This window comes from Pavona decussata, unplaced genomic scaffold, assembly GCF_977016875.1.
Source record: "Pavona decussata unplaced genomic scaffold, jaPavDecu1.1 SCAFFOLD_8, whole genome shotgun sequence".
Taxonomy (NCBI): domain Eukaryota; kingdom Metazoa; phylum Cnidaria; class Anthozoa; order Scleractinia; family Agariciidae; genus Pavona; species Pavona decussata.
Window position 1 is genome coordinate 708,752 of NW_028145431.1, and position 17,046 is coordinate 725,797.

General features: G+C 39.2%; 1 protein-coding gene and 1 pseudogene across 1 annotated transcript in view; one reads left to right on the forward strand and one right to left on the reverse strand.

The window, feature by feature from the left end:
- The first annotated feature begins 594 nt into the window (after positions 1-594).
- On the forward strand, positions 595-7,179 carry LOC146488742 (uncharacterized; annotated as a pseudogene).
- Positions 6,407-17,046, reverse strand: part of LOC146488743 (serine/threonine-protein kinase mTOR-like) — a 55,895-nt gene continuing 45,255 nt past the window's right edge. The window contains exons 51-64 of the mRNA XM_085113282.1: positions 16,721-16,855; positions 15,765-15,939; positions 15,042-15,177; positions 14,295-14,442; positions 13,503-13,625; positions 12,875-12,957; positions 12,514-12,586; positions 12,335-12,409; positions 11,355-11,490; positions 10,994-11,053; positions 10,319-10,393; positions 9,592-9,672; positions 8,602-8,707; positions 6,407-7,906 (exon numbers count right to left, since the gene is read on the reverse strand). Of these exons, the coding sequence (XP_084969408.1) occupies positions 7,891-7,906; positions 8,602-8,707; positions 9,592-9,672; positions 10,319-10,393; positions 10,994-11,053; positions 11,355-11,490; positions 12,335-12,409; positions 12,514-12,586; positions 12,875-12,957; positions 13,503-13,625; positions 14,295-14,442; positions 15,042-15,177; positions 15,765-15,939; positions 16,721-16,855 (1,422 nt within the window). The 3' untranslated portion in view covers positions 6,407-7,890. The remainder of the gene's footprint in view (positions 7,907-8,601; positions 8,708-9,591; positions 9,673-10,318; positions 10,394-10,993; positions 11,054-11,354; positions 11,491-12,334; positions 12,410-12,513; positions 12,587-12,874; positions 12,958-13,502; positions 13,626-14,294; positions 14,443-15,041; positions 15,178-15,764; positions 15,940-16,720; positions 16,856-17,046) is intronic.

Consider the following 17,046-nt stretch of genomic DNA (forward strand, 5'->3'; position numbering starts at 1 on the left):
GAGATACGTTGCAACGTATAACATGCAATGGAACGCTACGAGGCGCATTGCGTTGCAAGTTACGGAAAAAATGATCTAGTGTAATTGCACTTTAAGGAAAAATGACCGTGTTTCTATAGAGGCATAGAAGCAAAGCTCAACAACCAATCACAAGAAGGCTCACTTGATGTTATTTTACAATAGGCCATTTCCGAGTTACTGTGGACCTCATTGTGAAAGCGAGTCTAAGTGCAAAAACTTTTCACATAAAAACTAGTTTTGTTTGCATATGAATGAAAACTAAATTTTCATAATAAAGACTTTGCACTTAGCCTCGCTTTCATAATGAGGTTCACAGCAACTCGGAAATGGCCCATTGTGGTCTAAAATCGCATGAGTAACTGAACTTTAATTTTCTCAACGATTTCACTACGGTTTCTTGCGATATGAGCAGAAAGTTTGAGATTCGCTGGAGGGGACTGGTCAAGGTATCTTTTATGCAACAATTATATCAATGTAATCACCATTAATTAAGGCCTCGGCGAAATATGGTCGTGATGTGTATCAAAAGGATAAATGAAAGTCGGGTATTCAGAGTTACAGTGACCCCCTGATATGGAATTGTTAACTAGTCTTCGTCAGGGCCAGGGCTACAAGAAAATAACGACTTTAGAACAAGAAATTCGGCAGCAAAAAGCATTCAGTGCAGTTCTTTTGTGAGTTGTGTGGTCCTCTACTTTTCAATTCTCTGTAGGTCATTAAATTACGAGAAACAACAACAAATAAATAGATAAAAATTAACTGCAATCGTCGCGTGACAAAAGGTTGTAAATATTTGAACTGTTATCGCAGACCCACAAGTGACCATCCTTAAATTACTTCGGAAATAGTTGCGCGGACAACGAATCAGAAAAGAGGATTTTTTTTAGGTGCAAACATATACGGAATAATCATACCATTAACACAGGGGAACTATTTGCTTGGTATAGTTCCTAAGAAACAAATTTGTTTACGAAAAACAGCTGAGGTTGACTTGCCAATTTAATTACTGATTGAATGAAGTCAAACTTTATTTTGCCACGTATTCAGTGTACGTTAATTTCACTGTACGCTACAAATGTTATGCACTTGTAATACAACAGAAATGAAGTGTTCTCCATCAAGCTTTTGGACTTTCTATCCACGCATTTTTGTATATTTGAGCTTACTTGGTAAGTTAAGTAATATATCAAACACGGCGAAGAATGTTTCATTCGATTCAAAAACCAAAAAGTGCGAGGTCGAAAAAACGAGGCGCAGCGGAGTTATTTTTAACCAACCTCGAGGTGTTTGGAAATTGGGTGGAACACTCTTTCGAGTGTTTCATATAGCTTTCCAAACCATTGATAATTCTTGGAGAAATTTAAAGCAAAACTGAGTTCTTGAAATTTTACGAAAACGTAGATCCGGCACAGTTCCAAACTTTCTCAGTCACGTAATTATTGAATTATATTTTATTGATGAGTTTGAGAACCACATAGCATCCTTCAAAAATAATATAACCTAAGTTATTTCAAGCGCGTTTAAAGTCAAAACATTTGCCAAATAATAGTGCTTTTACATTTCTTTCGTTTGAATCCAATATCTAAAAGATTTTATTCACTCTTTCAAGTCTAGAACAACCTAATGATTACATGAAACAAGGTTTTGACTCTGAACGAGGGCGAAATGGTTTTATATGTATGTTTCTGAAAATCGGTTGTTTCCACAAATGAATCATTGGTAATTTTCTTCAAAGTCTAGTGTTTATTTCCAACAGTGCTTATTTAAAAAAAAACAATCTTTACTGCATATGGAAAGCTTCTCCGAGTGAAGTTTAAATTATACATATTTGCATTGTAATATAATTTTCTTGGGATGTATAATAGAATAACTAAATAAATCACTCTGGCACAATGGCCCGCTTTTGTAACGGAAACTGTTGATCGCAAAGCATGTTTTAATAACAGGAAAAAACTTTTTTATTTACTTTAGCGAACAACATGTGTCAAAACTTTCAAAAGTAATTTTAAACGCTTCTCTTTTTCTTTTCTTTATTTATAAATAAGTGTGAACATGAAGAAACTCGTAAACTCTGTTTGATAAGTCCGAATTGTCCTTGCCATCAAAAGCAACCACAAATTACATGCGCTGAATATAAACGAATGAACTGCAACTGAATCACTTGCAATGGGTATTTCTTGCAAATAATTCGTATTATGAATTTTCCCCATTTTAATTCCATTTTTAATTTTTTATTGCTTATTGCATAGCAGTCTAACTATGAACTATTTAAATATTTTCATAGCAGTCTAACTATGAACTATTTAAATATTTTCATCGCAGTCTAACTATGAACATTACAATATATTACAAGCTAAAAGAAATAATGACACATTAAACGGATGGAAAACGTAAGATGTGCGCAGAAGTAGCTTAGGCTTTTGGATTGGTCACTGCCACGTACAATTAACAGTGCAGTCTGTTTTATTTATTTCTTTTATTTTTTAAGGTTTAAAGATTCCCACAGTCATATCTAAAGTGAACATTTGTTGTTGTTGTTTTTTTTCCTTTGTGTGGTTTCCATGGTTTCGTACAATTAAACAAAATACAATTAATAAACCCAAAAAAGTGGAACTTTTGTACAATAGAATCTTTAAAATGTTGTCAGTTTTGGGTGCATGCTGGGCAGAAGGAGTGAAAGCACAGACTAAACCCTTTGAATCACCAATGATGATCAAGTTAAGAAGAATATTAAAATTCGGACCAACTTCTGGCCTATACAGTAACACATCAAAATACCCGTGAAATGCAAGTATAAAATAAAACTTACTTTATTTAAGTGTCAATGCATTTAGCATTGGCATTTCGCATTGGGGACACTTTCCAGATCGGAGTTAAATTTAGAAGGGCTAGTGTTCGTTTTTGAGGAGAGGGGTCAAAACCGGCGTATCCGGAGAAAAACCTCTCGGAACAATGACGGGAACCAACGACAAAAGTTAACCCACGGATGACGCCGAGTCCGGGAATCGAACCCGAGCCACAATGGTGCGAGGCGAGAGCTCTCGCCACTACGCCATCCCTGTGCATGCTCCCAGCTCCCTGCGACAGCACTCATCGGCTTTTAGGGCTGACGTCACAAGTTACTACAATACGCTAATTAAAGGATTTTACTTTATGCAGTACTTCACAACACCTTCGCCTCTGAAGATTGTCGAGTGATGCAATTCAAACGTCCAACAATTAACCACATTCTTGTGAATCACGTGATTAAGAGTGTGTGGGTGAAATCGGAAATTGGTTGTGAATCATTCTGCTTTGCTGATGACGACTGCATGTCCGTCAATCTCGGACCACTGGATGGCAAGAAGCATTTATGTGAACTGAGCAGACCACGAGATACACCCTGAAGATCTAAGGAACCGGAATGGATTCATTTACAAACATGTGTGGGTCAGTATATATATAATAAAGTGGAAGGGTAGGGGAATTCGAAACGTTTTTCTGAGTAAAATTTCTTCTGATAGAGAGGGCGGGGGGATCTGAACAGAGACCACTGTACTATCTTTATTGTGCTTCTGTTTATCTTACCATGTACCAACTTATATGATAAACCTTATACTTGATTGATTGATTGATGGTTGGTTAATTAATTAATTCATTCATTTATTTTTCAGAACTATTGTTCAAGCTCTCCGTGTTCTGCACGTCACAGATGTCAAACAGGATTTACCGGTAAAGGATACCGTTTCAAAGGTAACACCGCTGACAGCTTACTATAGGTTTCTTATAGACTTTAGGTTGCATCGAAGCATGGACTCCTGGCCTGGAACGACATCATTTAGTAGCAAAAATAACACGTTCCGTCATAGAACTTAAAGTTTGACATTCCATTAGACAGTCTCTTTCACAGGCTTGGAAAAGCCCTGCGAACGAGGCTGCGAGTTATGTCTCGTGAAGTTACTTGTTTTCAAACGAGGTTTTAAAACTTAGCTTTGTTCTCCAAAACCACACAAAACCGTGAGAGCTGACTCCACGAAGCAGGGAAAACCAATGAAGGAAAGCTAAAATGATATTAAACGTAAAAGTTACGAGGACAAACTTGAACCGTTTCCGGCTAGAAAACGAAAAATATGCAAATTTTGAAAAAACATACTGTCAAATGCCGTTGGTATGGAAATATCAAGCCATATGAATTTTAATTCCATCTTGAACTTGTTTAACTTGTCACATATTACTGAACACACATGAAAAAATAATGGTAAAAAGAGGATGGAAACAGTGGCGAGGAGGCTAAAAGGAAGACTTTAAGCTTATTTATAATCCAGGGCCTCTGAAAAAACAAACCCTAAACGTTGCCTGATAAATTGTAGTAAAGTCACGAAGTTTGGTAGCTTTTGCTGTGGCTACATTTGAAATGTTAAGAATGTTCAAGTGTTGCCAAGGAATAACGTAATCTTAGCCCTAGCTCCCACGAGTCTCCTGTGGCTCAGTGGTAGAGCATCCGAACTAGTAATCGAAAGGTCTTAGTTTCGACTCCTGATAGGAGCACTCGGATTTCTTTTTCCGAGTATGCCTGTGTCGCTAACTGATTAATACATCATTCTCATTTATTCATCAGGCTTACCATATTCCATCACATTATTTCCATTGCGCATATGCCACACATTAACATTCCAATCCTAGCAGTATGCAGGATGTTTGTCCCATCAACCTAGTTTAATGGCCTTAGCTCCCAGTCCCAGTCCCAGTCTCCAGTAGCTCAGTGGTAGACCATCCGAACTAGTAATCAGAAGGTCTTAGTTTGGACTCCTGATAGGAGTCCTGATTCAGTAATACACCATTCTCGAATAACATAATTTTTCATTGAGATGAAGAAAAAAAGGTAATTAATTGCACTTTTGTCCAACTTTATTTTAGAAAACTGGAAAAGGATCAATGTAGAACCAGTCTGCTTTGGAGCTCGAGATGACACACACGGGGTTTTTAACATCACGGAAAGCGGTAGCATCTACACCTTCAAACTCGTTCACCGAAATGCATCTTTGAGCTGTACTTGGAAAGACCCAGCATCGAATTGGGGCTATACCTATTTCGGTTATGGAGATCGGAAGCTAAATACTGTCATAACCTTTAAGAACGGAACTGTTCTTTTGCTTGCTGAATACGCGAGATTAACTTCGGGTAGATGTGGATATTTCTCGTATAAGATTGAAGGCGTGGATGTCAATTCACGAGAACTTGTTTTCAACTTTCTTCCTACTCCGTTGCCTGTATCCGTTGGGCAAGAGTTCCATGGAGACTTAATTAATTGTGGAGAGGTCCCTAACAGCGGTGAAACATGCGCTGATGTGTATGCATGGTACACTTGAGATTTGGTCAAAAAGCACTCAAAAGAGCTACACTCTAGTTCTCAGTCATTCTTTATACCAACTGTCGCGAACGAGTGCGCAGTGTGCGAAATGGCCTGGAAACAAGTTGTGTACTCCAGTGACTTAAAAGATTCGCGCGAAATTCGACTTTGAAACTTTGGATAATTTTGAGCCACATTATGCCACACAACGTGAGGCGGGTAACAATCTCGAAGACTGTCCCCGCGACACGTCAAAGAACCATAGAACGTAGCTCAATGACCACACAAAAACCAAGTAAAACAAACTACAGGCCGATTTCGGTATTACCTTGTGTATCGGAAGTGTGTGAATCTTTCCTCAATGCAGATCTTCAAGTTTTTGCGTGTGACGTTAGTCAACACCACGTAGCTTATATGAAGAATTCTTCTACAACTGTTGCTCTACTTACGGTCCGATTGACTCATGGAGAATTCCCTTAGACAATAAAGAAAAAGGTGTCTGTGCTTTCCTGGATCTTCGCAAAGCCTTTGACGTTATCCAACACCATTCCATCATCAGAAAACTTGCAAGTTTCGGTATCACTAGCAAGAAGCGGGATTGGTTCCGGAGTTATCTTTCAGATCGTTCTTAGTTCGTCTCGCGTGGAGACATCCAGTCTCCTTCGCAAAAGATCCACTATGGTGTCCCCCAAAGATCGGTCCTCGGTCCCACCCTTTTCAGCACACACATTAATGGACTATCCAATGCTCGTCTCTTAAGTGTGGTTTTCCTTTATGCAGACGACACTAAAATCCATTCCAGCTCGAAGGATATTGATGATGCGGAGGTCAACTTAAATCAGGATCTTAACCGGGTTAGCACGTGGTTTAACGAGAACAGCCTTATTGGCAACACAAAGAAGTCGCAGGCTATCAGGACCCAAGCACACTGTACCTAGGCATCCTCCAGATCGTCATGGCAACTAAAAGATGCCGTATGTATTTGGCCAGAAGCTTATATTAGGCGCATAAATAAAGCATGCACCATTCAGGCGAGATTCGAAGATTCAGGACAACTTCGAAGTATATTGATTTTTAATACACATTTCAACCAACACTTTTTGACATTACAACACCGAATTCGTCAAATTACAAAATATCTATTCACAAATTTGTTTACAATATCGTACATAAAGCATGAGGAAAATAAACGGGTCACGATTATCTTTAAATGTAGGAAGAAGAAAAGCACTGCGTTTGTTCGTCGAAAACAACGGATCTGTCCTTGCCCAAATTTGTACATGTGAGGGGAACGAATAATCAGATTTGCGTTCATTCTAGTAAGGCAATTCAAGGATTTCTCTACGTTGGCCTTAATTGTCACTGGAGATTTTCATTATTATCGTGTTTGAACGGCCATCCGGGGTCTACAGAGCAACTTCTGGCAAAAATTCCATAATGCTTTTGCCTTCATCGTTCGGTGTCAAAGCGCCAAGTCCAAAACCAGTCGCATACTGCTTTAACCCCGACATTAAAAAGCATATTCTCATAGTCAAAATGATTAATTCAAAATTTTCATGACTGAACCAACAGCTTTAAGAGTTCACTTGTTACCTTGAGTTGAAGCTACACTTCAGTTTTCGTTGTAGAGTCGATTTTACGAAAACATGTTTAATTAGAAGTGGCACTCGTTTGCATGTCACGGGTAGCTTTTATTACGGATACCATAGTCAGTACTGAACCCTTTCCTGCATAGTGAGTCCTCAAATCATAACCTGGTCAACATTTGGTCAATTGCAGTGAACTTTTTGCCAGCAAACTGGTCTTGAAAAGATCTTTGCATTTAATGATGATGTTTACCATCCCTAAAATTTATTGATTTTTTTTTTAATTTAATGTACTTACGGACTCTGACGTATCTGAGGTGCTTCTATGCGTTAAAAGCTGCAAATTAAGCTACAGCTTGGGGGTAGACCTATCACATGTACCGATCAGTGAAGTTTTGTAGTTGTTAATTTTGACGTTTTATAACCATTTCTGTCAATGACCTGACTCATTCAGTTATCTCGATAAGAGAAATGAATTTCACTCATCAACACCTTTTAAATGGTACATCACACATGAGCATTGTGTTTTTGGAAAATTGGACAAGGTGAAGTTAGGGTGGGAAGGGTTAAACTCGTGCAACACCTTTGTTCAGTCTTTTCTAAACCCTCCGCCCCCACCCCTCCCCACTCCCCCCCACCGTGGACACAACTCTGAAGTGCGACCCTTCAATGACACCTCATGAACAACACTTTCAAGAATTTTTCAAAAAAGAAAATAGGGTGATGATTTCAATTAATTTACGCAGTGACCAGCCACAATAGATTTAAGCAGCGCTAGTTTTCGCTTCGCGTTTCCTGTGAGAATAGCTCACCAAATGAAACCAAAATAGAACCTGGCAGCAGATTAGAATTAATTTTGAAATAGGGCTATGACCCATGACATTAACAATCAAGCCTTCGTTGTCAGAGGAATTGATCCGAGGAACAGGTATGGCCTTGCGGGAGTCCATTACATTACCAGAAAGGACACCTGCGGAAACAATAAAGGGGGTAAACATTGGAACAGGGTACACTAAAGAAACGCACAGCAACATGAAGACTTCTTAACATTCCTGTTATTAAAGCGTTAAGGGGTTTCGAAAGTAATTCGAGTTTGCTTTGGTTTTGCCCTACTATGCTCAGTCTACTATGCTTTTTCAACCAATGAGACAAAATAAAAAGCAATCGTGACTTGCTCGCACGCATTTTCCCGCCAAACAGTGTCTTCTGAAAGCCAACAGGGGCATCCAACGAGAACATTAACGCAAAATACTGAAAACGTTGCTTCCTGTACTCCCAGGTCGTTTTATGGGAATTAAAAGGTAAATAGCTGGGGAACCCTGTGCACAACAGCAGCTTGTTAATTTGCAGGATACGAATATCATCTGCTTCCTAAATCTTCCTGTAACTAAAAAATTCAGCTAATCCGAACAAATCAAACTTTGTCAGTGTACATAAATATCCCTATTATCACGCGAATATGATCATGTAGAAGAAAACAAAACATCTGAAGGAGTTTTATTAAATTTTCTCGTTGATTGCCCCGAACTATTCCATTCAATTTCACTTCATAACCAGCAAGGCGTGTACACACAAGTTAAATGATTGGATTGTGTGACACATCCTAGTTTAAGTTGTCCCCATTAATCTGCGATTCGTGACAACCTCTAAGCACAAACAACTTACCATCCTATGTAGCACTGGCACAAATTTTCATGCGAGGTGGCTTGTTTGATTAGCAGGTCTACTTGAGTTGTGACGTCAAGGTTGTTGTGGCTAGTGAAGTCGCGACCTAAAAAGCAAAATTATTAAAAACTGGTTTACTTCCTTGTGAATACCAAACAAAAATCAAGGGAATCTTTAGAGATGTTTACTTTTAAAAAAAAATTCAAACTACAATACACTAGGATAAGGGGGTAAGTTTCTAAAAAAATTGTGGTGCTGCAACGGTGCGAAGTGGAAACAAATGTTTGGTTTATCAAACCGTAAAGAGATTCGAGTACAATACAGTAGCTTTCAGTTGAATGGTCACACTTTAAGGTTACATTCCACAGAATATTATCACCAAAGGGAAATCATCTTATACGTGTAAATAGATCCAAACACTTACGATTATTGTGAGAAATAAATGCAAACCAGTTAAACAACACCCAAGTGTAAAATTCTTTTTTTCTCAAATTATGAATGGAGCAAAACAAATTGTTACTTGTAGTAAAAGAGTTGGAGACGAGTTTCTTTGTAGTTCATCTCACAAAAAGGTTAACATGATGCGGTTGTAATTATGGCAGAGTTCGAACTCTTTTGGGTTTTTAAGAATCCATGGCTTTCAACGACAAAGCGTTCGCAATTTACAGTGTCAAAAGGCGTAGTGTGTAATTCTACTGAGTTAAAATCTGTTTCTTGGTTCCTTTTCCTTTTTTTAGTTGTTCACCTTCTTCCTTTTTTATTCCCTAAAAGAATGCTTTCTTAGTAACTTTTCTCCCATGAACACCATTTTCCATGACTTTCCATGACCCACAATTAAAATGCACGACTTTACAGGCTACAAAATTGCATGACTTTCCAGGTTTTCCATGACCCGTACGAACCCTAAGTAAATCAAAAGAATAAAACAACAAAGGCCCAGGATGGTTTTCACCAAGACACTGACGATAACAAGAGAAGGTAGCAGCATACCTGTCAACTTGTCTCTCACGCGGTTCACGATAGCGACGGCTTTCTTGTTGAGCGCCTCTGGTTTATGACCACTTTCATCCTCTGTAGAGAGAGCACAACAACAATGGCAACGGTTAAGGGGCAATTTTATATTTGAAAATGACAGCAGTCGCAGGAAGAGTACATAATTAGTTTTCCAAAACAGAAAAAGCCCATTTTACAGTTGTGTGCTTGGTAACCTAGCTTTAGGATAGAAGCGAGGCTGAAGTTGACCTTGTTTCGATACAAATAACCTCAGTGCTTTAGATTGAAAATGAAAACTACTTCGTATAAGGAGAATACGATTTCGTTGTGAAAAGTAGTGAGGTTTGGATAGAAACATAGTTCACTCCAGCCTCGCTTCCACTCTCCACTCAGAGGCCACGTCAAAAGCCACAAAACTGTAAAATGTGCTATTTCCTAAGGACAGACAGAATTTCTCGAAACGTTACGTGAAATTTCAGTTCCAAACGGATTTCCGAACAGGAAGAAACAAGAAAGAATTTCGCGTCCTGTCTTCACAAACTGTGGACCAACCGATTTTAAAATGTAAATGATACGCAACCTGCATATTTTGAGGTCTCGGTCTTTCAACATAAAGAACATCCTGACAGAACACTAAATTTTCAAACAGCACAATTGAACTGATTTTCAACACCGTCAATTGCAGCGCGTTGGATACTAAGAATGTGTTTATTCGAGTTCTCACCGAAAGATGGCAAGTGATGTTCGGACTGTTTCTTGGAGGGTCTATCAGGGTTCACCTCCACACCTTCCAAAAGATCTAAAAAACAGAGAAGATAAAGTTCGTAATTGTAAATAATTCATACATACAACTGAAGTTACAAGAGAATACCTCAGGCTATATGACGAACTTTGAGCAAAATGCTTGAAGTTTGATTGCTTATTACAACTAGCAAATGAACGAAAAACACCCCAACGCCCAATAAACAGCATGACCCTCCAAAAGCAAGACATCGGAAATTCCTCTTTTAGCTTATCACACACAGAAATCTGACTGTTGCGGTGCTTGATATCTCCAATTCTACAGATTTATTCATCATTTCGTTTCGTCTTGCAAAATACAGTAAGCCAAATAGACAGCTTACCCCGAAAGAAAATGGGAAACAACTTCACACTTTGATTGACAACAAGTACTTCACAATTTTCCCATTTTGTCGACACGAAGACAGAAGGTATTTTACAACTGGGCCACAGGCAGCCCATTAAACAGAACAGTAATTAGTGAAAACCCGCTGATAAACACACCCCATGTTAACTAAACGTCTTACTGAGTGGGAATTCGCTAACGGCGATTTCGGTCATTTCTACAAGAAAAATTGCTTAATGCGTAAACAACCCAAACAATTCTTCAACGACTCACCTTCCCCTCCCTCAGAGATGGTATCTGATCGGCCCTTGGAGCGCTTTATTTTTGGAGTAGCTGTGGAAACAAGCAACAACGAGAAAGGTTAGTTTGATTTTCAACAAGAAGATTCACATCATCCGCGTTTCTGGTTTGTAGAGCAGCCTTGGCCCTTGGTCAAACCAAATTCAATAATTTCAAAGATTTTCCTAAGCTTTTGCTCACTTTGTTAACAAAGATGTGTTGGTTAAGAACAAAGAAATAAAGTACTATATCATTGTAGTTTATGACATTTTGGACAACTTCAAAAATTCACGAAGCTTTTCAAATATTGTACGAGTCATGCTACTGGCCTGGAAGTTCATTATTTGCAACTTACAATCGATCAACCTCCAGTTCAGCAAAGGATCGTAAACAAACGCCTCAAGCACAGCCATGACGCTATCTTTGTGAGCACGAAGGACACGCATCACACTCTCGCAGGTCATTCGATAATTACCATCTATGCCAGTCACCTGAAAAGGAGGAAGAAGCAAAGAACAGGGTTGGATTAATCGTCGAGATTAAGATGGCAAAAACCTCCACAAGCTTCGCAAACTCATGCTATTAGACGACAAACCTTAAGAAATTTGACGTTCCTTAAATCTGAGTTTGAAGACAAACTGCCAGGCTGCCCGTTAGCTTTTTCCGCTGAACTTCGATCCGTGCGCAGTTCAGCATTTTTTGCTCGTCTTTCAGTCCTTTCAGTCCCGTAGCTTTCGTTTCTTAAGCAATAAAATTCATTTTACAGGAATCTTTTCTGCAACAGGTTTCTAGAACACGTTGCACGTTCTCATCTCAAAGGAAAGACCCGTTCGTCTTCTCGTTCGTGATTCGCCATCTACTCCAAAATGTCGTCATTTACCGAAAACAACGACTTTCTTTGCGATGGGATCTATGACATCCAGCATGTGAAACTTCATAGTTCAGTTAGTATAAAGGGATTTGGACCGACAGTTGCCATGGGTTCAAGTCTCTTCAGGTTATATACACAACTGGGTAGCTCATCATTATTAAAAACTAGATCATTGTATGATGCAATTCCAAGGATTTGATTGGCTTAGCGGCCAGGTATATGAGCCATTACTACCATGACCGAGAAATAGCGACCATTAAATTTATGTTCTAGTCCAGTGTTCTTGCAAAGCGAAATCAGCGAGGTATAGCAATACTTTTCATTGTTTTTAATAAAACAATTATTGCACTCACGCTTGTTGGATATGAGATGATTATAGCTAACTCGGCGCGCCATCTATCATCTCATATTCAACGCGCGATCGTGGAATAATTGTTATTTATTACTGTTCAGACCATATATACCTCCATTGCATTGGTCAACATTCTTGTGAGTCTGAAAGGAATCTTCTCTGGGAACTTCTCTCTTGTCATCGCAACCTTCACATACAAAAAAGCAAAGTTCAGGCTTGTTGATTGGAACAAATGTGTGCAAGCCAGTTAAACAGCACTGGTAGAAACAAAACACGAGCATCATTGCATACCTCAAAGCAGTCACCGAAATCGATGTGAAGGATCTTTCCACTCAAACGATTCAACATCAAGTTAGAAGGATGCCTGAGAACAACATAACACATGTTATTGATAACACAGCATACGACTTAAACAGGACGAGAAAAGAAGGAAAATGTAAAACGTCCCCTCCACTCTAATCCTAAAGCGAGTGCACGAATGATTTTCTGACTTGTTGAGAACAGGGGCGATCAATCACCTGTGTCAAGTTCTATTGGGAGTGAAAACACGACCTTTGTGAAGAACACAACTGAATTTACTCTGGAAAAGACAGCATTGGGTCATGACATAAAACGTGTAGGGAGAGTAGCGGTAGACAACATGGAGACTCACCTGTCACCAAGGCCAAGAACATACCCCACCATGGACATGACGGCTAATGATCGAGTGTAGTTGGTACGGCGATCAAACCAAACCTTTAGGCGGAAGACACATAATACAGATTAGTTGAACACAGATAGTTCAAATATAAATAGACATATTTCCGCCCCTAATTTTGCGGAAGTACATACATCTGTGTGTTGTTTCTGGTTGATTTTAAAGGGACTATGTCAGCTGGGGAACATGCGTAGTAGAGTCCAGAGAACTTGTCGCGGGATTTTTACTTTTCCGCCATCCAAAGCTTTCAAAAAAATCGCAACAAACAGCTTCTTTAATTACTAAAGAAAGTTTGTAAATGGAAAAATTTAGCTAACTTTTCGAAGATGAATGCGTTTCAAACAGCTGACAACAGCTCCCTGAACTCTCCGACGGTATTTGAAAAAGGTGGGCCAACGATTTTAAAGTGCTTCTCATCAATGCGCGCATGCACCTGGGGCGACATAGTCCCTTAAAAGAGATATAGTTGTGTGGTTAAGAAAGAAAGAAAGAAAGAAAGAAAGAAAGAAAGAAAGAAAGAAAGAAAGAAAGAAACAAACAAACAAACAAACAATAACATTTCTTCCAGTAATAATTAACGAACCTCAGAACTCGGGCTTTTGAGCCACAACAGTTTAGCCAGGTCGTCGCCATTAGTGTTGGACAGCGCATGCTCAAACACTTCCACCTTTTGCATAAGCGTCAAGTGGTCATAGTCTGGGGCCATCTGATTGGACGAGAAATAACAAAAGGTCAAAACATGAAACTGAATTTGATATTAATTCATACTGTTCAGAATTTACCTTTGTTCTCAATTTGACTGACTGGTTGACTGACTGTTCGACTAACAGACAGACAGACAGACCGACCGACCGACCGACTGACTGACTTGATACACTGATTAAATAAAACTGGTGTTTACTTACCTGCCTACCTGATCGACTGACCGACTGATTAACTGACTGAGTAATACACTGATTAACTAGGTTAAAGGGGAAGTATCACGCAATTTTTATGTCATTTCAAAAATGTTTGTCTGTCAACAAAAACAAAAAATATAATAATAGTTGTCCAGTTTTGTTATAAATTATCACCCAGTGCAATAAAAATTGTTAGGCTAACGTTTTTCAATTTCTCGCATTGTTGTTTCCAAAATGTGCTAGAACAGATCACGAGATGTTCCTCTCAAGAATTGATTTCTTTCCTCTTGTTGCTCTAGAACTATTGTGTGGCTAAGGGAAGGTCTTATTTCACTATTTTTAACAAAATATAGTAAAAAAGCACATGATACTTCCCCTTTAAGTCAGGACTGGCCGACTTAAAAAGGAGGACAGTCTGAAAAGAATGAAGAATGACGACAATTGATCAGGAAGAAATAATTTCCGTTTAGGTTTACCCTGAGCATGATGCGGTGTTCAATGTTAAGTAGAATCTTTTTCTTTTCCCTGTAGTCCCGGATGAGAGCATGCAATGTATCGCTGTAAGGCACCCAGCCAATCAGACCAGAGTTTGTAGAAAGAGGGATGACGGCATAACGCTGGATTCTACAAACAAAGTAAACAGATCCACATTAATGCAACTGGAATTTATGTGAATCCTATTATCGAAGTTGAGCGTCAACAAAATTTTCACTTGACATATACAGCGTATCAATGGAGATCTCGAGGAAGGGGATGGGCTGTCATCAAGGTTTGAAGGGAGGGGATGGACTGTCATCAAGATTTGACGAAGGGAGGGGATGGACTGTCATCAAGGTTTGACGAAGCCACTTCGACAAGAACATGACTGTTGCCTTTAAGTTATACTCAGATTCTGGGTAACTAATCATCTTCATTCTATCTGTCAGCCGTGATAGCCGGCTGGCAGGTACAAATAAAACTGCACACGGACCACATACCCTAGTAGTTGATAACAAAACTCTACTTAGCAGCATGAGGACACTTACAGTGTTTCCTCTCCCCCCCTTCCCCACTCCCCTCCCCTCCCCTAACCGTGGAGCAAATGCTGACCAAAAAAACTCCAAGTAGGCGTCATGATCAGCCAACACTGAAATGTCGAAAAAGGGATATACTAGGGGTTGGGTGGGGGAATGAAAATAATTATTACAACATCCACAAACTATGTAGGATGGCGTCAAGCTTACCCCAGGTGTCTCTTGGAGGTTTCTTGATCTCCAGCCAGGAGCGTGTTCACCAAACCAAACAACTGCATGACTCGCTCATCCTGTCGCAAGTCCTCGTGACCTTTTAACAAGAACATGAACTCCGCGCCATTGCTACCTGTAAAAAAAGAACGAAGAAAGAAATAAGCAGCTTTAAACAAAATTGTCATTCAATATTAAAGAAAATAAGATCGAACAAGAAAAAACAAGGAATGAAAGCGTTGAAAATAAACTTTTCCCTCTAAAACTTGTGAAAACATAATTATATATCTCCATATACGACGATGACAGAAGATGACAAGATGAGCTCCACAATAGTTGGAGCGAGTTGGACAGTCCAAACACCAGAGACTAAGGGCCTCCACAGACTAGGCAGACGTTTGAGTTCTCGAGAACACAAAGTTATCGATGACAAAACATCTCGTGTGTGAATCAAGTTATCGACTACAAATGGTGAAATATAAAGTCATCGACAACAAAGTAGTTTTCCTTTTCAAAATTTCCGAAAACTAATAGTTGTCGATTCAATCAAGATGTCGATTGAAAACAGTCGTGGATAACAATTTGCCTCGTCTTTGGAGGCCCTTAAGCAACCATGTCTTCTTCAATGTCCCCTGCCAGACAAGTATGGAGGAGTGTAGGAGAAATAGCCCACGACATAAAGTCAACAGAAAATTTGTGCAATGTGATTGCGTTATTATCCACCTGTAATGCAAAGTTTCCTCGGTCTTTGTTTGGATGTGATGACGTTAAGCGAGGCGTGCACATGTCTAATGTGTATCACTGGTTTGTGTGGTTCGTATGTTCCAGGTACGGCTAGCTCCAGATCACGGCACATCAACAGCTTCGGGGACACGTACTGAAGCTCCAATGAGGTCAACTGTGATAGCGAATAAAGACTGGGTTTAATATAATTATCGGGTCGATCAATTCTGCTTGTCATCATTCTCGTGATTAAACGAATCAAGAGGTTTTTGTTAATCACTCGTATGATTAACCTGCGCCCCGAATTTCCGAGGCTGCATAGTTTAAACTGATCATGTGAGGTGATACTGTCCATCCAGCGAACATGCGCTCATTTTCTTTCTTTTTTTTCTTTTTCTTTTTTTTTTTAGAATTCATTAACGAGTCAAGTCAAGTCAATCTTTATTATATGGTAACCATTTTTTTTAAGCTTATTACACAGGACCTTTCGCTCTTTCTCCACTTGCTAATTGAGCCCTGCTTTATCATCACGGTCAATTCTCTAGAATATCTACCAAATTCTCTCTCTTGTATAGTAAATGGCAGCTATTAAAGAGATTGGTTTAAGTAGCTTTTACTCCTTGTAACCAAAATCGTGACTCAACAAAACACAACTACATAGGTCGAATACTAATCAAACCGTCACCTCCACACGCGGGTACCTTTTTGTCCCGTTCAGCCCCTTAGGACGGTTTGTATTGAAAACCGAAAAATCGAGCAAAATGTTTTAAAATATAGATACTTCCGTTATTCTAGCCCTTTTTGTTTATTTCGATCAAGTTTACCTCCGCCGTTAGAATCAGTCTGTCGTCTATATTTTGCACTTGAAACAATTTGCAGATCCAGGTCTACAAGAGATCCGGCTTCACTTATCTTTTTGTCGCTGTGGTCTTGCAGATTTGAATTGCATTTGTTACCTGAGGGAGTTGTTTAGAGATTCTTCTGAACACCAAGTAGTACAAATCCCAGGCCTGCGTCAGATCTTTCACATTTCCCGATCGCTGGTATTTCCTGCACCACTCCTGGGCTTCCATTAGATCACGACCGTACGCCTGAAACAAAGAACAAGAAAGCGATATAAGCGGTAAAAAGCGTTGGGTCTAAACTAAAGGGGTTTCTTTCTCGGTAACAGAAACTTTAATGCGCCATGAAACTAATGTAACGAATATATTATTCGTTACTTTTCGGACACGGTAAAAAAATTGCGAAAACTTATAATTAGAGCGGTTTTCAATTGAGTGTC